Source organism: Clarias gariepinus, chromosome 1, assembly GCF_024256425.1.
Source record: "Clarias gariepinus isolate MV-2021 ecotype Netherlands chromosome 1, CGAR_prim_01v2, whole genome shotgun sequence".
Lineage (NCBI taxonomy): Eukaryota > Metazoa > Chordata > Actinopteri > Siluriformes > Clariidae > Clarias > Clarias gariepinus.
Genome location: NC_071100.1, coordinates 34,000,363 through 34,024,219, shown reverse-complemented (window position 1 = coordinate 34,024,219; position 23,857 = coordinate 34,000,363). Strand labels below are relative to the sequence as shown.

General features: G+C 37.7%; 2 protein-coding genes and 2 non-coding genes across 4 annotated transcripts in view; all 4 read left to right on the top strand.

Moving 5' to 3' along the window:
• Positions 1-365: 365 nt before the first annotated feature.
• Positions 366-9,586, top strand: haus6 (HAUS augmin-like complex, subunit 6). Its single transcript, XM_053505562.1, has 16 exons — positions 366-800; positions 2,720-2,815; positions 2,904-2,982; positions 3,088-3,220; positions 3,325-3,469; positions 3,573-3,635; positions 4,642-4,696; positions 4,968-5,141; positions 5,646-5,839; positions 6,298-6,427; positions 6,617-6,719; positions 6,813-6,885; positions 7,016-7,115; positions 7,913-8,011; positions 8,279-8,408; positions 8,569-9,586. The coding sequence occupies exons 1-16, from the start codon at positions 676-678 to the stop codon at positions 9,219-9,221; spliced, it is 2,352 nt and encodes a 783-aa protein (XP_053361537.1). The 5' UTR covers positions 366-675; the 3' UTR covers positions 9,222-9,586.
• Positions 7,610-7,740, top strand: LOC128532048 (small Cajal body-specific RNA 8). Its single transcript, XR_008361256.1, has one exon. It is a non-coding gene; the product is annotated as a small Cajal body-specific RNA 8 (non-coding RNA).
• On the top strand, positions 8,083-8,213 carry LOC128532042 (small Cajal body-specific RNA 8). Its single transcript, XR_008361255.1, has one exon. It is a non-coding gene; the product is annotated as a small Cajal body-specific RNA 8 (non-coding RNA).
• Positions 9,587-12,801: 3,215 nt separating the features above from the next.
• dennd4c (DENN/MADD domain containing 4C) overlaps positions 12,802-23,857 on the top strand; it is a 57,035-nt gene continuing 45,979 nt past the window's right edge. The window contains exon 1 of the mRNA XM_053479919.1: positions 12,802-13,125. The gene's annotated coding sequence lies outside the window, so the exon portion shown is untranslated. The remainder of the gene's footprint in view (positions 13,126-23,857) is intronic.

The following is a 23,857-nucleotide window of genomic DNA, read 5'->3' as shown; positions in this document are numbered from 1 at the left end:
AATCCATCCACGGTTGATTTAAAGGGGGTTTTCCCCCAAATTTGAATATGTTTAAAACTTGATCAAGCTGGCTAGCGCTTTCGTTATCAAACGCATCCCTGGATATTTGACCTATCCAAGATGGCGTCTTTTAAGATTAAATAAAAAAACAAACAAATATATAAATCGCACCCAATCCTATAGAAAAGACGTGTTTGTATACTAGAATAACGTAGCGTATTCCTGGACATTTACCCTGTTGAAATAATTTTGTATTAAATGTTTACATGTCCATAATACTGTATACATTTTTTAGAATCTGTCTTCGAGTCAGAGCAATGTATTTCCGGGTGTGGATACGAATAACTTCCTGTGTCATGCAATTGTCTCAAACAATTTGGCGGTTTATAGGAAGTGGTGGATTAGATTTTGAGTTTTTACGTACCTGTAGGTACTTTAGTAAACAAAGCGTTACTTCGCAAATTACCTTAACTAAAATATAGATGTCGTGTAGTAGTTGAATATCTCATTATTTTTTTCTTTTATTCTTTACTTGAAATAAGGCGTGGTGTAACGTTACCCGTTTCGGCTAGCTAACTCTACATGAGTGTTGTGTTGTTAGCGAGCTCCGCTACCTGACCGCGCTCAGCTGAGCTCTGCTGTGTACCTGCCCAGTGCGTTTCTGCGGTAAAAATAATGTGTACTGTTCAGGATGACAGCGGTAAATATTTGTGGTGGTATCTTCAGGTTATGGAGTTCCATCTCGACGTGGCTTCCAGCACGAAAGGAAAAACAAACATCAAGCATCTCAATCTGGGGGCGTAAGTTGAGCGCATCACATGCATCAGGTCATCTGTTTCGTGTTTTATTTTCTTTGATTATTGCACTTTAGCTGAGAACTAAACTCTGTTGCATTCGAAATTGAAGCATATATGTTTATCTTCTCTTATTTTGATGTGCTAGCATCTTGGCATGAATAGTGACAGGCTGAGGTAAGTGTAACTAAGAAAAAAAAACAGAAGAGATGGTTCCTATTGTGACTAATAGGGATGGGAATCACTAGTCATATCATCACGATACCTGGGTGCCGATTCGATTACAATTGCGATTCTAGAAGTTTCACGATTTTATAAATATCCTGATTTGATATTACACTTGTTACACCTGATTTTGTTAGAATTTTAAATTAGTTTAATGATTAATTAAACGTAGGCCGTTTCTTATAGCATTTTTCTCTGACTTAAAAGCCAAGTGAAGTATTTAAACAGTACAAACCAACTAACTAAGAGAAGCACGTATCTCTGTCATCTGCCATAATTATTATTTCAAAGCAAACTTGGGAAATAATTCACACAACATGGTGAAAATTTGTAAGTAGTTCAGTGTGTCTCCTGTAGGTTAATAAAGAAACAGCAACTTTTACCTCCTCAAATGCCTTCAAATACTCAAAACTCAATTTAACAGTGAGTGTGCGGATTGACTGGCAGGTTGTGTGTGCAGCTTTTAACGCATGTGGATTTGAGACTAATTCGCTAACTAATTCGAGTTTGGAGAAAAAGGCAGATCGGAGGCTTTCAGTGTGTGCAGTTTTTGACAATAAAATACCATAAAAATCCATTTTTGTTGCGCCACTTGGAAGATTCTGCGCTCAATACAGAATTATTTATATCTTAGGCTGATCAGGCGATCACTGGTGTTTTTCAAATTGAACCCCAGCTAAATCTGGTCATCGGCTGATCAACCAGTTCATCTCTATCATAAACGTAAAAATTATTAATGTAAAAATCTATTTTTGTGCCAGTGTGGCGTGAAGAATTGCAGTTCATACCTGAATAATTTTTCCCCTCCTTCTCTAACTTTTAAAAGTAAAAAAAAAAAAAAACACACAAAAAAAACTATAAGATAATCAGTACAGACTGTCTAAATCCTATCACTCAAAGATGGATCATTCCAACATAATTTAAATGTTTGACGAAGACACTGTTGGAACGCAAAATGTTAATCTTTCCGGTGTTTTACCTATTTTACACCTATACATTTGCATCCACTGATATGTATGTCGTCATTTTTACAACATACTCATTTATAATGTGCCAATTGCATGCTCTGTAGAGCTGTATATGTTCTCTATTTATTTATCTATCTATCTATGAGGGGCATTCAAGACAAACCGGGTTGAAATTTCATCCTTGAAAATGGATGGAGAATTTGCTACCAACTGTCTGTGGGAATTGTACAATCAATCATTCATGAACACCACTTGCACATTACAGGAAATTGACTGAGAGTTTCAACATTCCCCATGCAGTCCTGACTTCACTCCAAGCTATTTCTATTTGTTCTGAATTCTTCCTTCCTTACATGTTAAAACTTTTGTGCCCTGTTATTGTATCGACTTGGAACACAGAGTAAGAAAGAACATTTATGGTAAACATGCTTGTATTTTGCTGTAGCACACATCTGGCCACAGGACAATGTAATGGTGCTATTGTGAGATGTTGTTACAGCTGACTGACCATTAAAATCTGTTTTATTCTTCAAATTTTTTCCTTTTTTATTCTTTCTTTCTAATGTTCTAATTTGTCTTTGTAGACCTAAAATCATATTGACAGAACAATGTTACCAGTAGTTTTTATGATGTGGCGCATGTATTATGATGAGTGCATTTTGGTAGTCTGAAGTATTAAGTGTGTAACTCCTAAATTGTGTAATTTATTTAATCTTTTTGCATATCAAACAGGAACATGTTTGATAAACCAAACAAGGAGGCTTCCTTTCTTGTTATCCATTTTTTGTTTAAGAAGTTGAACCCTTCACGTGCACAGGAGGTCTTTAGGTAAGTAACAGTTCCAGACACAATGTAATGCTACACTATTCTACTTCTCTCCTCCTAGTTCACAAGTACTTTGTGTTTTGTCCTTTAGACATTGCTGGCCGGTTTTGGATCACAAGGCAGATGCTGAATTTCGTAAGGTGACGTTCGGATGGCTTCAAGAAATAATGGTACATTGACAAGACTTAAGAATTTGTAACATCCAAGGTATGCACAAGTTTTTAACTAATATTCTAGCTATTCAAGTTGTAATATAGCTGTATCCCTGTGCTCAGAATGAGAAAGGCAGCAATTTTCCCAAGGTGGTTGCATCACATTTACACTCTTCTTCCGGACCAAGATTCATCAATCTTATGCTTCACTTGGCTAAATATGTTATGCTAAAACAGATGAGGAGTTTTAGCTCAGGTATATAATTTTGATCTCTTTCATTGAGAATGGTTTAAAGCAGCAGTTTTGCATACTGTACCTCTGCACAAGTTAGTACTGTTCTGTTGAATTTGGAAATGTAGATGGCACATGGGTCCCAGAGGCTGCAGCTGTTCCTGCCAGTTCTCAAGAGTTAAAGATAAAGCGCTTTCAGTTGGTGAAGAGGCGTTTCCTAAAAGTGTGTATGGAGCAAGATGCTGTCATTCAGGACTATCAGAAGAGAGCTAGGTTAGTTAAAATACTAGAGAGCTATAAATACATGATTCTACTGTTTCTAGTGTTTGTTTTTCTTTTTTTATTTGTAAGTGTTGGATCTTCCTTTTTTTTTAAGACATTTGGAGAAGTCTTTTAAGGATCATAAAGCGGAAGATGTCAAGTATGATGATTTGCTCAAGTAAGATTTAACTGATTTAAATATAATTTTTAATTGAATTATTTGCAGCTGCTTTAAATCCTGGTTCTTGCATACACGACATAGACTCACTTAAGCACTTTATTAGGAACTCATGTACACCTATTTAATCAGGTAAACAGATAATCATCCAATCCTGTGGCAGCAGTGCAAGTGGGGGGTGGGGGGGGGCATTGTAGGTTGCATAGTTTTTCTATACCTGCTGATATCTTGGCTTTTCCACAAGCAGCTTAGAATGGTACACAAAAGAGTAAACATCCAGTCATCCAGATAGAAACACCTTGTTGATGAATTGGTCAGAGAGGAATTTCCAGAAACTTTTGAGCTAAAAGAAAGGCTTTAGTAACTCTAGTTTAGTAAGTCTGTGGTCAGCAGAAAAGCAACTCAGTATGCCCAACACCTTAAAATGTGAGCAAATGGGCTACAACAGCTTGACATTACACTGGGTTCGACTTTAGTTAGCTCAGAACACAGAGCTAACGCTGTGGTGGGCATTAATGCTGAGGCAAACAGATGTTTGAATTTGATACAACAGTATGGGTCCATTGACCCAGCCTACTTTATGTCAACATTTCAGGCTTGTAGAGTTGGTGTGGCGGTGTGGCACAATTTGTGTGAGGCCACACTGTAGTTGACAATTTATCCATGTTCTAATGACTGCCTCTAGCATGTTATTTGGGTAGAGAGCCAGATTTGCAACATGAAAGTGCACCTTAAAAAAAAAAACAGCAGGAACTGTGTAATGCAATCAGGTCCAGTATGTGTATGGAATATTTAATATATTGTATTCATATCATGAGTTTGGTATTAACATAGTGTTACTAATAAAGTGCTCAGTGAACGTGTGTGGCAACATAAGCCTTTAAATCCAGAGGAATTAACCCATGCATTTCTGCTGTTAGTGCAACCCTCATTATTTAGTAAATATACTGATTGATTTGGGATAAAATGCTAATTACTTATAAATTGATTATGTATATTTTTGTAGGAAGTATGAGAATGAGGACAACTTGGAAAAAGACCTCCTGGAAAAGATTCACAAGGTTTGTTGTAGTTTGAAATTACATTCATCATGAGTTGAATTAAATGCTGACATGCTTAAATGTAGCTTTGTCAATTTGTTTACTTCTATTTAGCAGTATTTGGTCATACTGTCAAATTATGAGTAAAGATAAATGAGAAGAGTTTGTTGAAGACATGCATGTACAGAATTTGCATTTGCACTCTGGTGCTCATTTCTATTTCTTCTGTTTAGATTTGGTCAGTTTATTTTTGCACTTCTTATATTTGTTAACTGTCATTTTTTAATTTTAGGTTCGAAGCTTATGGGCTGAGATTGACAAAGCTTTGTCCAGGCTAGAAGGAGAGCGGACTGTATTGGCTAGTGTGATCGAGGGCAAGGTTGATCAGTATGTCTTGGATGGAAAGGACATAAGTGTGAAGATTCCTGCAGTTCTGCTAGAGAGAATGGAGAGGTTATCACATCAGGTCAGTCAGGAAATGCACAATTTTAGCCTGTCTCATGTCTCATACACTCATTTGATTTCAATCTTTAACAGTATGGTTTTGATGAGCCCGTGTCAGCTGTAGCCTTAGATACTTTAACTGACAGGAGTCATTATTTTTTTCTTTATTTTTTGCACACAATGGATCTTAACTTGGTGGAGTATCATGGCTCACCCCGCACTCTGATGCCAGCTATGCAAAAAAATTATTTAATTGTGCAGCAATGTGTATGTAACAAATAAGGGCTAAACTGAACTAAACTGCAAAATGTATAAATGTAATGAGATCAGCAGTTACTCAAATACATCATACCATTCTGTCTGCAACCAACAACCACATCACCGTGACTGAGATCGGTTTTCGCCCGTTTTAATGTTTGATGTAATGATTAATTGAAGCTCTTGACCTGCATATGCCTAACTTAAAAATATATATATTTAATTAAAAAAAACAATTATTTATTTGTGTGTATGTGTGTATGTTTAGACCAGCGCTGGCAGTTTGTATGAGGAAGGGCAGCCAGTCATCCTGCGGTTGCTTGAGCTTCTTAATGTTGGATTAGGTCTCCTGAACGAGGAACGAGCCAAGCTTCCAGGTCCGACATCACAGCTCAGCAACCAACGTCTCCAGGAACAAGCTTTGGTCATGAACCGTTCAAAGGAGACATTAAAAAATATGAGGTATTAGTTTTAGAGCAAAATATTGAGCATTTTATATGCTTTTTTCTGACTTGCTACAATAAACGTAACTAACAAAACCACCAGACTGAGCGTTGAGCTGTAAAGCACCCAATGACAACTTTTAATTAGTTAAATTAGCTGCTGAGTAACTGCAGAACTGTTAATTGGATGTGGGTGGGAACAATTTGTCTGTCCACAACTTCAAGGAGAAAGGTGTCTGTTCTTCTAATATAAAGGCCTGCTTAAATCAGGTCTGCTGGGAGCTGAGCACACACTAAAGTGCTCAGGGCAGGTATTCCTCCAGCACTGAAGTTGAGAACCATTGGTTTATTATAATCTTTCATACAAAGACTTTTTTTTTTTTTTATTTGTCCAATGGTGAGTATTGATTTATTTAGGAGACTATGTAGGTCAGGTTTTTATTATCCACTAACTTAAAAAATACTCCTTCTTCCTAGGCGCAAGTTGTCCAAGGAGGATATACCACAGATAAAGAGCAGCATAAAGAAGCTGGAGTTGGACTGGGAAAAGAAGTGGGCTGAATGTTTGAGCCACACTCCCCTGGTATCTTTCCTCAACGATGATCCTGTAAGTGTAAAGTGATTCAATAATATTTATTGATTGGCCTAAGATGATGCAATAGTTATTTTAGTTTATGCATTGTATTTGAAATTAATTAGTGAGAAAAGCTAATTCTCCTATTTTTAGAGATATCAATCTCTCAAGTTGTGTTAAGGAACTAGGAGTACATTTTAATGTATGTCTGAATTATTACAGGTTTTGGACTTTCTTTCTCCAATGCCTCCACTCTCCTTTGAAGCTGCTTCTGAAGATAGCTTCAAGGCTAGTATCTTCTCACAGTATCCAGCTAAACTTTCTGGTGAGTTGGTAAGCTTTATTTGGCTGAGATTGTTTGGGCTTGCTGTTACCTGCATCCTTAATGCATTATTGTTTTTTGTTTATTTTATTCTAGAACTTACAGAACAGACCTGTAAAGAAGAACCTTGCTGTACTGAGCATGAAGTTAAAACAAGTGATGTCTTAAGGTAAAATGTTTTTCAACATTTTGATGGATGAGTAAAAACCTTTTTCTTTTTTTCTTTTTTATTTATTCCCCAATTGTTTGTAAATGGTTTCTTATGAGGCCTTTTTTTTTTTTTTTGTTGTTGCTCCCAGCTCTCCTCCAACAGAGGACAAAACAGAAGACATACTTTTTGCTTCACCAAGGTCTTTGTCTCCACCTGTTGTGCGGCCATTATCTCCTATTTGTGTTAAGGTACTATCAATTGCCCCTATTCAATTTAATTTTATTTATATAGCGCTTTTAACAATGGTCATTGTCTCAAAGCAGCTTCACAAAAATGAAAAGAAAATGTATGAAGTGTGTATGTGTGAGAATGTGTCTAGATGATAATGAGATTGTCCCTGATGAGCAAGCCAAGGGTGAAGGCGACAGTGGCAAGGAAAAACTCCCTGAGATGGCAATAGGAATATAACAGAAGTTATTTAAAACCTTCTGATATAGCTTTTTGATGGAGTATGTATATTTTATTTTAAATGCAGTGGTAAAATGGGTGATTTTAATGAAGTTGGTGTGATTGGTTAACCAATCAGATTTATTCCCCATCTCAAATCTTGGGTATAGGTGTGGTTTAGGTTCTTTGAGATCAGTTTGTATTCATAACTGATGCCAGCTATATAGTAGGTGTCTCATTGGAGTGACAAATTTTGTAATAAAAAAAAAAAAATGTAAGCAACATGTATAGGTTGTGGGAAACTGATACATGGGTAGTTCTAAATGATGTGCTGCTCATCACTAGCTTTCCCAAGATAATACCTGCTTTCTGATGACCGGGGCGAATTGAGGGAAATCGCAACGGACAGATACGAAGCAGACAATCCTTGTATTTGAGGGTCTTGTATTAGATTTGGCCAAAATTGATGTGAAGTCTCTGTAAAACACTCTTTAACTCATTCCTTTAATTTATTGAATCAGCAGATTTGTCTTAATGTCTTAACCCTTTTCTTTTTTTGGTTGTATAGTCATTTCATAATGGTTCTTATTCTTTACAGGCTAGCAAGAGAAACCCCTTGCTTTCACAAACTAAGACATCTGCTCTGAAGCCAAAGGCTCAGATTCTGGAGTTGGAATATGAGAATCTAGCAAGTCAGGCATGTACAGAATATCCAATATCAACTATTCAGTATTATGAAATTTAATGGCAAAAAAAATGCATGTATTGTGGGAAACTGATACATGGGTAGTTCTAAATGATGTGCTGCTCATCACTAGCTTTCCCAAGATAATACCTGCTTTCTGATGACCGGGGCGAATTGAGAGAAATCGCAACGGACAGATACGGAGCAGACAATTCTTGTGTACCTGTTTTGGTTTGTGTGAAATTGCATTGTACTTAAATGCCCTGTGTATGGATTTAGTTTGCTGAAGCTGTGACCATGAGTCCAGTGGAAGGAAGAAGGAGCAGTATGGAGCTGGAGCAGTTGCTCATTACATTAGCAGACCCCTTCACAACAAAGAAGCAGCTCCCTCGCACACCAGAGAGCTTGAGTAGGTTTCTGTTGCAATTTATTTATTAATTTTTTAATGTTAAGATTTCTAATGTCATTGGAATGACTTAAGTAACAATTTTTTTAATACTACAATTGTCAGATGAATTAAGCTTTTATTGACCTTTTTGATCTTGCAGTAACTTTAAGTTTTATTACAGTTACAGACGTCAGAGCATCGTGGAGAAAAGCAGTGGAGGAAGGGAAGGCTGAGAAACAGCTTGAGAAACGTCAAAGTGGTGCCTCTTGGCTTGGAACACCAATTTCTGAGTTTAAAGAAAAAAGCCCCAGAGTAGGAGCCTTTTCCTTGAGAGATTCTGCAATAATGACCCCTGACCCTCTCCCATGTAGTCCACTGGCATCCAAGCAGGGGAGCTCTCTGCACTCTACTGTTTCCTGGGACACCTCCCAGCTGGAGGCTCTAAGCCAAAACTCGAGCGACATCATCCACTTCAGCATTGCTCATGAGACCTTTCCAGATGCAGAGAATGATGGTTCTTTCAACTGCAGTGATGGCTCACAGGAGGTGGAAGAACTTCTCCTCCCTCCAGTTAGGACGTGTTCTCCTGAAACCGAGACTATACTCCAAATTAGTCGCAGCCCTCTGGATGAGTCCCCTTTTACGGGGAGGTTTAAGGAGATAAAGTCTGACTTTGTGCCATCGACACTAAAGTCAAGTCCAGGGCTGGGTAGCTTTTGTGGTGAGAAGATATTTTCTCTGGACTTGGATCAGTTGGAGAGTTTCTCTTCTCCATGTCGAGAGGAGACCACCCTGCCCAATCTTGTAACGTTCTCACCTATGGATGAACTCTAATCAGTGCCTGATGTCTTGAGCTTTAATTTACTCACCGCACAAGGAACAAATGCAGTTTCTGACCTTTTGTGCCACTATCTACAAACTGGTTGAGGAAACTGGGAAATAAATTCTGGAGAAACTTTACCCTCTGTCATAGCTTTTCTCTTTTTAAACTAGCTCTGTTCCATTCTAACAATGTTTATTTTAATACCTGGTTTGTCTTAAAGCTCATCGAAAGTGCAGATTAATTGTACTATTTGTAATATTTTTTTTAATGTTAATTATTGTAATAAGCGTGTAAATGTCGAACGTCAGTCAACATGAATTAGGCTAAGAAATGTAACAAGTGTTTCTCAATTGTAATAAAGTAACTTTGCACTGTTTTTGTCTTAAACAATACTCGTTTGTTAACTTCCATAAACAAGCTCAGTCAGTACACTCTGAGGGGGTGACCCTGAATACATTTATTGTCCATCTGCTGCTCATGGGGAGGGTCACTGTACCAATAGACTCGGCAGGTCTGTCCAAGCCAGCCAGAGGTTCCAGTTCATCCTGGGATGTCCCCAGATGTTGCAAAGCCAACTGCAAGATCAGTCCACTGTGGTCCTGGGACTGCTCTAGCATCTTCAGTGAGCGTTAGATGTCTGATGCAGCCATAGAAATAGTTTGTTAGGAGGTTTTCTTTTGAGATGTCTGAACAATTGCACCTCGTTCCTCTCATCTATTTAATAAATTTGCTGTCTACTTTGAGTTGGTTTGATTTAAAATTAAAAGTAAATGCTCTAATTTAAAAAATTTTACTTTTTCTTGTTGCTGTGCTGGTACCTTAATGCATTATATTAACCTGAAGATGCATGTAGCGTACCTTTAAAAAAAAAAGAAAAAAAAAAGCTTTAAAACACATCAGTGGTTATTTAGGTTTAACAATCAATACATTTTCTTTACTGCTATTTTGTGTGCTGTGGTACAAAGGTCAGTTAGCCTATAATTATTGTCTTTGAGGTGTGTGGACACTGAAGTTCCCTGAGGAAACACAAAGCACAGGTTGGAACATGTAAAACTCCACACATATATCACAGGTTAGATTCAAGCCCCCTAAACCCTGAAGGTGTAAACTAAACTATTACAGTAGGTAATTTTGGTGTGAGGTCCAAGCCTTACGTTGTATTTTTTATTTTTTTTTTTTTTTGTGATAACATCCACATTTCATTTAGGTGCAAAGAATGTACCCATGATAGAAGTGTACAATTTGGTAGTTACTTAATTGTGTGGCGGGTTTTCAAATTAGGTAAAGCAAAAATCCCTTAGGATCCCTTACAACACCAGTCAAATATGTATACACAACCTACTTCTGTGGTCTTTCCTAATTTTTCTTATACTGTATTGTAAAATTATGCTAAAGGCACCCAAAATATGCAATAATATTCGTTGCACATGTACCCTGTTAGAGCCATTATGTAAGCCTTCATAATGGCTCTAATCTGTGGTGCTGTTAAGTGGTGATTTTTGAGCATGGTAACTTTAATTGGTAACCTTTCAAAAGTAAAATATTTGGTCTTTATGAGAAACAGTTACATCACACAGCTGACATTGGTAACAACTCGGTTATTAATTACCTAATGCCATGTGTTATTTTATAGTTTTAAAATCTCCAGTGTTCTAGTACAGGGGTTTTCAATATTTAAAGGTCCTTAAAGTACAAAACAAGACACATGATAAAACCATGATTTTAAAGTGAAAGTTTTATCCTTCCTTAATCGCTCAAAAGCTTTCCCTTCTCTTTAAACAGGAAGAAAACATGGAGAATTTTACCTGCTGATCCAGGAGGACAGAAAGTGAAGGGGATTGGTTTGTTCTTGTCACATGCACTTGTGGCATTCTAAAAATGCTGTATTTTATTTTAACTTGCATGGAATCATGGATGGGCAAGGAAAACACACGCTTTATTGTAAGCGCACTCGTCTTTATATTTTATCCTGTACAGGCTCCTATCCAAGGATACTTTGGGCACCCTGGATGGGGTGCCAATCCATCGTAGGGTACACACACAACAGGAAATTAGGAAAGGCAATTGGCCTAATCTGCACATCGAAACTGGAGTAGCCAGGGGAAACCCACCAAGCACTGGGAGAACATGCAAACTTCATGCAAGCACAGAATCAAACCCAGACCCTGGAGGTGCAAGGCGACAGTGCTTACAATTAAACAACTTTTGTCAAACTTTTTCATTTAAAAATCATAAATTTTAGCATGCAAAAGATGCAACATATGAACAGCTTCAAAGAAAGTCAAAACACAGCAGCCTAGTGTGAGAAATGACACAGTCTGCCTTCAATAAGCTGCCTAAATCTAGGCCCCAAAAAACGATGTGGTTGCTAGACTTAAACACTGAGCTTTGCTCTGCATATTTAGATCATGACATTCTCGCTGCACATGGGACATGGTGTACACTAACAGAAGACGCCAAAGTCTTGCGTTTCCAGTAACGTTGCCATGACAGAAGGGAAAACTATTACATTTAGCCTTAATCTCTGGGTTTAGCCTTAATCACTGTAACGAATCTACAAATAGACCACAAAACTAACAGTTTATTGATAATTATAACACTTTTTATTTCACGGTAAGAACGGCACTATTATTATTGCATTGATAATTTAAGGTCCAAAATGACCGCACTAAGTTATGGCATTTAAAAAATTATACATAATTTTTACAAATTTATTATGAACAAATATATTACTATCATAATGATCCTTAGTCACATGACAGCCTTTTTAAACATAAAAAAATTGGCATCTAAAATGCACTTTTTGATGAAGGAAACTGGTCAGAGAAGCTACCCGTGTGAGGAGACCCATTAAGCACAGGGAGAACATGCAAACTCAACGCACACCCAACCTGAGGTGAGAATCGATCCTGGACCCTGGAGGTACAAGGTGACAGTGCTACGCCACCCTGCCGCACATTTACAATATTGTACAATATTTTACCTCTGCCAAATAAATGGGCTAAAAAATTAATAGCATATAGCATTTTTTTTTCATTAATAGCCCTGATGGCTGTCACATGATCCCTAGTCACATGACAGCCTCGATGGCTGTCACGTGACTAGGGGTCATTTATGATAGTAAGAATATATTTGATTATGATAAATGTTAATTTATGTTGTAATATAATTTTTGAAAGTGATTATATGTGTGTGTGTGTGGGGGGGGGGGGTTAGTGCATAATATTTAAGAGAAACCTTGATAAAAAATATTCACTAAAACAAACAAACAGAAAACATTGAATTATAAGGTGTGTCCAAACTTTTGACTGGTACTGTAATTGAATATATACTGTAATCTATATTTATCTATAAAGGGGATCTGACTTAGCACACTTTGTTTTCAGTGAAGGAATAATCTCTTCTGGAAAAGTTTTCCAGTATAAAGCTAGTATGATTAACCAACTGAAATGAGCCACAAATCATTTCGATAACCCAAACTCTTAATTTGTTTAGTGGTCAACGGACACCTGTTAGACTGTGACAGACATTTTAAGATAGGGGGCGCACAAGTGACCTGTGTAAAATGTAGAAGGTGGAAATATAAAAAGTGGAGCAGAGCTAGTGGCTGTTCTGGGCGGCTCCATTCCGCCTCCAGGACTCTGAGAAAGCCGAGAGCCTCACAGCGAAGTAACGTAACGCAACGCAAAAGCGAAGCGAAGCAAAGCAAAGATGGCGCCCGGCTGCAGCGCAACACAGCGCGAAGAGTAACGACAGCACGGGATAGGGAAAGTTTCCACCGACACGCGGCCCAGGCTGGCTTTTGGACTTCCAGTGGACATTAGTGTGAGACTCCCGGAGACGGTGTGAAGGATAGAGGAGAGCTCCGAGTGGTCTACATGTCTGCACTGTTTCCTATAGTCGCGTAAACAGCTGGTATGGAACTCCTTTTTATTGGGTCTGGGAAGTTTTTTGGTTTTACAGAAACAGCCTGTCGCTGTGCGTCGATGCAAAAGCGCGGAAGTAATTTTTGCACAACGAAAAATAATCAATTTAACACGAATGTTGCAGTTTGGCTGATGGCGCTTCACTTTTGACTTCCCGCAGTGAGAGAGAAAGAGACAGACAGACAGACAGAGAGAGGTCGTGTAACCTTAGTCGCCGGGTGAAGCGTTATGGCGTGGCGGTGTAACTTAAACACAAGGAAAGTGAATTAAGACGAGCTCGATGAAGTGAGCTTTAAGTGTCGCAGTCAGTGGTGTAGTGCACATCAGACTTTCTTCTGAGCGGATGCAACAGTTGTGCGCAACAGTTCTAGGCCCTATGATGAGTGCACTTCGACACAAAAGCTACAGGTGGTTCAGGGTGTGTCTCAGGTAACTTGTGTCCTACACAGGAGTCATTGAGCTCTTGAGAAACACATCCGCTTTAATCGGTAAAGCCAGGAAGTTTAGGGCGGGAACAGATAAGACAGCCTGGTGGTGGATGACTAATGGCTGATTCCTCTACCTGGAGGATTTCCCTTTATGTTTAATTGTATTTGCAATATCGGTAACTTTCCAGTCTGCTTTCTACGTGAAACATTGCTGCCAACTCTCTTTAGTGGAAGACGCATGCGCAAGAAGTCGTCAAGGAGTTGCCAGGTGACGTCACATCCTAATTTCAACGTGAATCGGATTGCCGTGCTTATTTACACAGTGACACGTGTTGCGCGCGCAGAAAAACGTTTACAGTAGAATTGATTGAAAGCCGTAGATTATAGCCTATATGAATGGAGAAGTTTTTGGTCACGGCATCAAAAAACAACTAAATATTTACACATTTACCAGGAGATAAAATGCCCTCTGAATGTTTGTGTGTAAAATATGAGGCCACTTGTGCACTCCTGGTTAATGCTAAAGTCATTTAATTTGCTCTGTACATACACAATGCACAGTGACAGAGTTGAATCTAATATTATCGAATGCATGGAAAATAAAAAGTCTGGTTAAAACAGAATGTAATTGACGCACAAACTTAACTGATGATTCAGTGGCCCATGATTGCTCAGTGGAACATAGGATTACACAAGCGCAACTTTTTGGTCTGCGCTTACACACTGATCAGGCGGTATCCAAAGCTGCTCCTGCAACTCATCTAACTAGTACATGTGAGCTGAAGAGGGATAACATGCAGTTCCTTCGCCAATGTCCCCTCTAGAAGGTGTCAGATTAGCCACTAGACTTTGGCACTTTTTTTTTTTTGTTTGTTTTGTTAATAAAGTCACTAAATGGTCCTAAAGAGTCACCAAGTTCTCCAAAAATGTACTAGGTTTAACTCTGCTCTCCAAGCCCATTTGTGTGCCTTCGAGAGGTTTCATAAAGATTTATAAAAAGAAAAGTCTATTAACACTAAATTACATTGCATGTGCTGTTGAAATGATTATGTTCAAATTAGAATCATTCGAAGTATGTTGCTGAAATGTCCTTTACCTTTACTACTTCTCTCTTTAACACTGTCCCAATTGGCATTAAGCAGTTGAAAATCCCTGTTCCCTCCAAAGGGCAAAGTTTAGTGTGAATGTTCTTGTGTTTTAGGGAACATCTTTTGGACACTTGACCTCAGCATTGTGTTCTGGGCATGTTATGAAGGCACTCGATGTGGACTTTTTTTGACAACATGATTGTAACTTGCCATTGGCAATTTTCTATTGAATTATGTGCTAAATATAACGCTATGAAAAAAAAGAATAATAATATGAAACACATCATGCTGAGTGCATGGACATCCGATCAACTTTTTCTTGTAACTCTGCGAGCGAATTAGTTTCCCATTCATTACACACAATTACACCATCCTCAAAAAAAGTATCCTGCACTAATAGTCTTGAAAAACGCGCAGTAAAGGCCAGACGCAGGTAAAACATTCCTGTTTCTTTATAATCCTACAGGTTGTACTCTCTAAACTATTCCCTCACGTTGGCATCCTGTGTGGTAGGAGTGAATTATTTGCTAAGTTTGTCTATTAGTAATAATTATGGTACTATTGTTTATATGCTGCCCTTGGTGGTTAAGTGAGAAAACTAAGGTTATAAGAAATGAGCTACATTTAAGTAATCATGTTCAGGTCTGTTGTGAAGCTGCTGAATAAAACTAAAGTATAAAACTCTTGAGTTTTGACATTTTCTTAAGGTTCACAGTCTTAAAATTATAACAAATCAGAAAAAAAATTGTTGAATTAGGATACCTACCTGAATCGTGATACCTATAGAATCGCAATATTAATTGAATTGTCACATGAGTATCATGATTGTCTTTTATTGCGTGGTGACTGGTGATTCTCATTCTTACTGACACACGTTATTTTCCTTAAATGTTATGTTATTGCTGCTGTCTATATGAAGATAATGAAACTTTGCTTCACAACACATGTATTATACATTACACTCCCTGCCCTGGGTGCAAGAAATCCTCCCATAGCCACCTCACATTGTGGTTAGATTTTGGAGGGTGTATGTGTTTTTTGTTGTTGTTTTTTGTTTTGCCAAATATCAATTACCCACCTAAAGGAAAGATCACAACTGTAAAATTTTGCTACGTTCAACTTGTTGATGAGTAACCATATGACCCTTACTGTACTCCACTTGACCTTGTGCCTGCACCTTTGTATCTTGCAGAGTTGATCAGTGTTTAGTCTGTTAGACTAAAAATATATAATATTCAGATCTTGTGGTTTGCCAAAACCACATAGTCAAAGCCTATGTTTTGAGAAGTTGTGCGAATCATGAACGAAAGGCACTGGAAAGTAAAGAGAAAGAGGTAAAAGAAGGGTGTAGAGCAGGAGGTCTGTGCCTCTGCAATAAAGGAGAAACACGACACTGTCGTTACTGTAGGTGTGTCCTTTCCACCTTCAGCTAGCTGGCCATTGTTTAGGTAGAGCTTGGAAAGGACACTGCTGGCTTTGATGTGTATGTGTGTGCTCTGCTGAATTTTTCCATATATTTAAGTGCATTTGAAGCTGTTTAGTTCAGGGAGCTAGCTCAGTCTGTTGGGATGTGTGCACTAGCTTTTGGAATGAAAATCTGTAAGAGCTTTTATAGGCCAGCCCAGATGAAGAAAAACCACTCAGCACTTTTAAAGTAGCAAGTCCACTAGTTAGGACAGGGTTTTCCAAACTTTGTGGAGTTTGAGAGAACTTATTTGACACCCCTTTCCTTTTAGTATACTTTCTGTAAAATGTAACTGTCAGGTTTTACACAATAAGTCCCCAATTTTCACTGAAGGGTGCTTAGTTTTACATTTTTGTTTATTGAGTTTGTGATAAAGCCCATTCAATTCAACTGCCCAGTCAAACAAGCTGAGAACTTGAAAATAAACACAATGTGTTTGTTAAGGGTTGAGTTCAACCACTGTGATGGAAAACACAGCCAAAAAAACCCACCAACTGTACTTTACAAACATCAGCGTTAAAAAGCACAGCGCCTTACACAAGTTCTTTGCTATAAGCAGATTATATATTAGTACTGTATGTTTCCCAGGCTTTCTGGAGTAAGCTGTGGATGAGATCACTCAGCTCTGCACAGTTTCTATAGAGAGAGCTGTACAGTTTTGCCTCCAGGTAGCTTTTCTAAGTGACTACAATGCAGCAGCTTGTACAGCTCACAATGTTATCATCTGGCCTTTAAAGCACTTGCGATGGCCAAAATTAACATGATGCATAATGCTCGTTTCCACATTAAAAAAAAAAAAAAAAAAAAAACAAGTTTGGGTTTTCTTGTTAAATAAAATATTGGGCTTAATATTGGCAGCATAAATTCTACACTCTCAGTATACTTACTTTCCTTTGTTTGCATGTGGAAAAAAGGCTTACTTACTATGAAATTGAATTTGTAATATAAGTGTACATTTTAAAATCAGGAAAGAAACGTGCTGTTGATAGAAATGTCAGGTTAATAGGCAAAGTCTGTTATAACCATAAATGTTGATCACTAAAAACATTAGAGCCATGTGTATTTGTTTAAGAATAATGCATAGACAAAAGGTCACATCTTCCTCCAGCTCTGTTTCTGAGTGGTTAAAGGTTTCATGGCCTGATTTGAATCCTCTTGTGTGTCAGGTGATATTATAATGCAGGTGTGGCCATTTTAGGATGCGGTTCCAGTGATCCAACCCATTTGAATGCCTCAAAGCCTGGATTGAGTTGGGTGGAGTGTTGTCTGAGTGCAAGTAATCTGTCCATAACCCTGTAGCGCTTTCACTTGGATGAGGTTTAAAGAGAAGATTGCAAGGCAGATTCATCCCGCCTTGAAGGTTGTGAATAGTGTCCCCGGTTTGGTTGTTAACTGAATCCAGCTTTTCCACCTTATCTTGTAGTGTGGAGTGTGTAAAATCTATGCGCAACCCCTCTGAGCCGCTCCCAGTTCAGTCGGGCAGGATGGTAAATATTCATGACTTCTCATCCTACAGTGTAAGGGAGCCCTTTTCAGTGCATTTTTGATGTTATGAGAGAAAAAATGATATCCAGTCACGGTTGCGCTGAAGTGTGAAGTCATTTTTGTTCATGGAAAGTTGTCTTAGGCTATGTTCACAAATCAGAAACCAAAGTGTACGCTACTTGTACCCTATTGATGACAAAATTATCAATTTAGAACAAACAAAACTTGAGGGGTTTCTCATTTTTTGTGCCGTCTGCTTGCATGGGTATCCCTTGTCTCACACCGATGTCGTCCGTAATTGTCACACCTCTCCTCCAGCCGTCTAACTCCTAAACTATTTATAAGAATTCGACCAAAACTTCACAGAATATTTTTTAGGAAGCATTGTGCCCTAGCTATTTATTTTTTAGAAGTAGCACATTCGATAAACAGGTGACACATGTACTTTGGAAGACCCCCTTTTTATATAAATTCTGAAGCATGGGGCAGGTAAAAATCATGGCACATTATTAATTCCATTATTCCATTTTCAAAATCCAGGGCTCCTGGATTGTTCCCGAGAACACTTCACCCCATTTGGATCCGTGAGAACATAGTGGGAACCGTAGACAAGTCTCCTGGGAAAAGCAGTCTTGAGAAAGATACGCCATATTTGGACACGGATCAAATCGAATATGCAAGCCAATTGTACCTGAACACAGAATGTAGGTCATTGTTTAGACGCGACATCATAAGTGCAGTCTTTCTCTTCCAAATTCTTTGTGTGTTCGTGGAATGCACAAATCTCATTTTTTAAATCACACAGCCATAGCTAATAAAGTATGCAGGCATGCAAGGGTGGTACTCTTGACAATTTTTTCACTAACCAAGTACTGCACATGCATACTGATGCCTGCTGTATCAGAGAGTGTAAATATGCAGGTATAAGTACAGAAAACAAAAAAAGACTGGGAATGGGGAGCATGGAGCAACCGTTCTTAGGCACGGTAAACATCAATCATGACTAATGTGAAAAACACCTTGTTGTGAAAGGATCAAATCCCAAAACTTTTTTAAAAAACTATTTTGGTACCAAACTGCAGAGTGTGTCACATGTTAATCTCAATTCTCAATTCTCAATTCAACCTCAATTCTGGTCTGCCATGAGACAGGGCTGCAAATGAGTGCTCTGACAAACCCTCCCAGCATTTTAACTAAAGTGCTATGAGCGTGATCATACTTTTCACTTGAGAGTTTCCGTGCCTGCTGTTTAATGAATTGCAGAACTTGTGATCTAACACTCATAACTTTTTGAACGAAACAAAGCAGGTCAGTGATGAACCATGCTACAGGCTTCACCATTGATACTCATGATGTTTAGCATTATAATATGTGTTTCTTATAGACTTGTCAGTAGGTAGATAAAAAAATTGAGTAATGCTGTGAAAAAAAAAAGTTGTAAATGTTTTATTAAAGTAGGTTTTTTTTTTTTTTTTTTTTTTTTTACAGTCTCAGTGGTTTGCTTGGAGTTTCAAATGTTGACCCATTTCTTCCACTATAAATGTTTTCCTCAGCTGGAACAAAAATATCGCTCTTCCCTCCTAAACCTTAGAGTCGGCTTAGAGAATACACATTAGAATGCAGAGGCTGGTTTTCAGAAATGCTTGCATAAGTCAGTCTCACTACATCAGCAATCAGCAGACCAGCGTGTCACTCTTCCCTGGAACATTACAGACAGCGACGCTTGTTTTTCGTTGATTTTGTGGTGCAATTACTAGAGCCGTACCTGCCGGTTTTAAGCTGCAGGTGAGAGACACTACATAGCGTCTCCCACAGAGTGTTATTTGTTTTACCTTGGCACTGAATTCAGAATACAGGACTTTAATAGCTAAGGGGTGGTAAATTTCTTGTTGCAACTTGTGTACATTTGCTTGGTGTAAATCCTCATCAGTTCACCAGATTTATACTTTCTGAAAATTATTCCTATTAGTTTGTGTGCAAGGTTTTCTATCACATGTGCTATATAAAAAGAGAGAAGGGAACAGTAAGTGGTTTGTATTGAATAAGCCATGGTAGATGCATGAAGGCATATCTGAGAATATAACAGCTAAAATTTGTACCAGCTTCATATTTCGGGCATTTCCTAATATAAATACTTATAACTAATATATAATATATATATTATAATATTATAATAATATAACTACTTGAGTTTCTACTAATTCAGTGTTGTTTGTTTTAGTGATTTATTTTCTAGACTTTAAAACAATACTGGAGATTTCAAAACTATGAAATGACACACATGGAATTATGTAATTAAGTAACAGTCAGTTGTTATTTTAAGTCATGGCCAGCGGTTCTGGAATAGCTCTTGCAAGAACAGTATTGTCAGGTGCATTTGCAAAACCCATCAAGCTCCTTGATGAATTCTCTCATGAAGACCATCCCAGGAATGCAAGACCAAAACTTACCTCTGCTGCAGGGGGGGAAGTTGATTTAGAGTTACCAGCCTCAAAAATTACCAATTAACAAACAGCACTTCAGATTAGAACTGTTATGAGGGCTTTACGGAGCATAAGTAACAGTAGCATTGCTGTCTATTTTGGATGCCTTTAGCATTGATTTACAAAGTAAAAAAAGAAATCAAAATCTAGAAAAGAACATGGAAAGTTGTCTCCAAACTTTTGACTGGTACTATACAAGAGAACAAACCCTTAAATTGTACACATCTAGCATGAATAGTTAAAAAGCAGTGACTTGTTAAAATTCGTACGTTTTTTTTTTTTTTTTCTTTCTAGCATTAGTTTCACAGTAAAATTTGCGCGTCATCACCTTCTGAAACCCTTTAATCTCGGTAACTAATACAGATACAAATCTGAAATCCTTTCAGTATTTCTTTAAAATAGTTGCATTATTTCTTAGCATTAAGTATGAAGAAAACCAGCAATAGTGATTTTAGGTGGGTTGCCCCATTTCTAACATTGTCTCTGCTTTATGCCAGACCACATTACAAATGCCCCAGCGTTGATTATTTTCCTGTAACAATACACCCCATTATGTTTTTTTCCTCACACAACTCATTTTTCCTGCCTGAGCAAGTTTGAAGTGGTAGACTCCTTGTTCCCTTTCCTGTTCTCGTTTCCTAAGGCTGCAATTAAATGCTTGGAAAGGGAAACTTGGCTTCAATTTTAGATAAGCTACAGATGGGCTGCTATCGAATTACTGTCAAGAAATTGGAGCACAAGTGTTTTCTATTTACTTACAGGGATAAATGAAGGCATTTGACACCTATTAAATGCTTTTTTTTTTTTTTTTTTAAACTATGCTTTCTCATCTGAGTGAAAAGATAGTCTTTTTGTTTTTAGGTTGATTTAATAGTGCTTGATAGAACCTGAATTTACAGCCTGATTACTTTAATTTGATTAAATTTCCTATGTAGATTTTTTAGCCAAGTGTATCTTTGCATGTGGCTTTACACCTCGTTGTCTTCATTTGCCAGCAACACATTGTGATGACAGGTGGCTAGGGCATGTGCTACATCTCCAATGGTGGCTGCTGCTGTTGATGTCTTAAGTGTCACATAGAGTGGACTGTGTTCTTACAATGATAAATGACCAGTGAACTCTAAGAGATCACTTCAGCATACAATCAAGCTCAAATGTTCTAGATAAGCAGTATGCCGCTGAATTAAGCCACACCGGCGGCTCTGTTAAATTGGGCGTTTAAACCGATATGCTTTTAAATGGATAGTGCTTATTTGACTGTTTTGGCTTCGTCACATTTACACTTTTAAAAAATTACATTTAAAAAAAAATAAAAAAATTAAGTCACGTCCTGAAATTTAAAAGGCTGAAAGTTACTGGTTCCACTTTAAGATTAAATATAGCATGCATTTAAAATAAGCTCAAATTAACATCAGGAAAATTTTGAAAGGGAAACATCACAAATAATTTCAATTGAAGTTAATTATGAAGCATTTACTCATTCCTCTGCACTGCCTCTTACTAATCAGTAATGTAATTTTAATGAGCATTACATAGTTCTCCTTAATGTCATAGTGTTATCTTTTCTACACTTTTCTGGCCATCATCTTCAGAATCCAGGTTGAAATCTGTCGGTATGAAACCTTTGATGCATACTGTACACTTTTCTGTTAGAGCTGTGTGCCAAACTTGCAATACATTTAATGGCTCTGAATGAATTGCTTTGATACCATCAAGTAAAGAAAATTTTAATACTTCGTATTAAAATAAATAGTAGGAGTAAATTTACTCTGAATCAGTGAACATGCAGCATGCTGATTACGCCACCCGGAGAGTTTGTGTACGTTGTATTTTGAGAGGCTTGACTAAGTTGTTTGTAATATAGTAGGTGTAAAAATGTCTGCACAATCAAAAAGTTTGGCTCGCTTTTTGTTCTCAGCTTTTATACCTTTTATCAGCGGGCATTGCAAAATATACAGACTGACAACACAATCACATGAGTGGGTGTGGAATACATTTATGCATTTACATAACGTTATAAAATCTGCACCACCGGATTCCCCATTCTCCAAGATTACTGAGAGAGAGGATAATATTTAGCAAACATGTATTTGCAACGTGACTTATTTACCAAACTTATTAGTGATTTTAAACTGAGACCCTGTAGCTTTAAGCTTATAGCCAGAGAGAGCTAGATCTGCATTCAGTTAGCGGTTCCGTTGTGTAACTTTTTATTTATTAATGTTACCGACTGTTTTTTTTTTTTTTTTTTTTTTTTTGGTGTAATCTGAAGTGTACAGTTCAGCTTGCAACAAAAGAAAGTGAGCCATGTTAACACGCAGTGGGGTGAAGATTAGCGATAAAATCTTCATTCATTTGATTTATATGATTCCTAATATTTTGTGAGGCGTAAAAGGCCGTTACCCATGGTGCCTCATTCTGTCTCCCTTGTTAAACTAGTAAAAGATGGAGCAAATCATTCAGATTCCTCTGATGACGTGAAACAGTGCACTGTTCAGGGAACTTTAAGCTAGCTCTTTTGAAGTGTGACATCATTACAAACAATCTGAGTTGTGGTAAACGTGTTTGTATGTTAGAAAAATATTTCAAATGGAAGAAGACCAGGTTTCTAAAACATAAAATGAGAGAGTTAAATCAAAAGTTAAAGCACCCTGTTTTAAACAGGCTTATATTTATGATCCGAAGCATCTTTAAGTGTGCAAACATGTCAAGGAAATGAAATGTCTGAAAATACATTATCCACACTTGTAATATTTATTTTTTAAATAACTTTTAGAAAATACAAATACATAATCTTGCCCTTTATTACACTTTCTCCATCTGTCAACAAGCTTTTTTATTTCCTCATTAAAAAATGTCTTAGGCTGAGATGTGAGTCACGAATGCCCTGCTTGTCTTGACTTGAAATGAATCTTTGTCCTCCAAGGACTGTTTTCAGGGGACCGAACAGTTGAAATGTGGAGGATGCTGTAAAACCTCAAAACCTCAAAGTTTTTGCAGATTGTCAACTGTGTGTGCGGACGTGCATTGTCATGCAAGTTCACAATGCACCTTGAATGCCAGTCTTCTGGTTCCATACTCTGCCGTTTACTCTCACGTTCACCTCAGTTATGAATCAGTGTCTCGTCATCGGTAATGATTCTCCCTAACTGGATGATTCCCCTCGTAAAATTAAACACATGTGCCATATATTTCTCTCTCTTGTTAAAAAGGATCGAAAAAATAGTATCAAAAAATCAGAATGAATCAAAAACGGTATCAAAGTCAAGGTATTCAGTACTAGTATCTAACTTAAAAAAAAAAAAAAAAATTTATGATGCACAGCCCAGATTTCCAGTAAGAAATCAAGTATAATACCTCATTAAGTGCATCAGGGAAATAGACAAGCTATGGTCTTTGCGAGTCAAAGGGAATCTCCCTTTTTTTTTTTTTTTTTTTTGCTAAAGGGAAAAGGTCTATAGGTGGTTAATCTGAAAGAACACAAATTTACGCCATTGCACAGATGTACACAATTGCTTTGTGAAAATATGTTTGTGTGGAGAGACTGATAGGAAATGAAAGACATTCAGACAATTGCTATTCCCCTCAGGCAACACGATCCTGAATGTGGCTGTATCGTAAAGTCCTTACAGAGGCAGGGCAGAGAGAATTGAGACAAGCGGTGTAGGGCACAGGGCGACTAGATGTTTCTCCACCCCTCCCCCCTCCCTTGACATAGTGGATCGTCTGTTCAATACAAAGCTTTTTGCCTTTTGTGCCGTATAAGATCAGT

Coding starts and splice junctions, on each gene's coding strand:
- haus6 (XM_053505562.1), top strand. CDS start 676: ATGTGTACTGTTCAGGATGACAGCGGTAAATATTTGTGGTGGTATCTT. Junction 2,816..2,903: donor CGTGCACAGGAGGTCTTTAG/GTAAGTAACAGT, acceptor TTTGTCCTTTAG/ACATTGCTGGCCGGTTTTGG. Junction 7,116..7,912: donor TATCTCCTATTTGTGTTAAG/GTACTATCAATT, acceptor TATTCTTTACAG/GCTAGCAAGAGAAACCCCTT.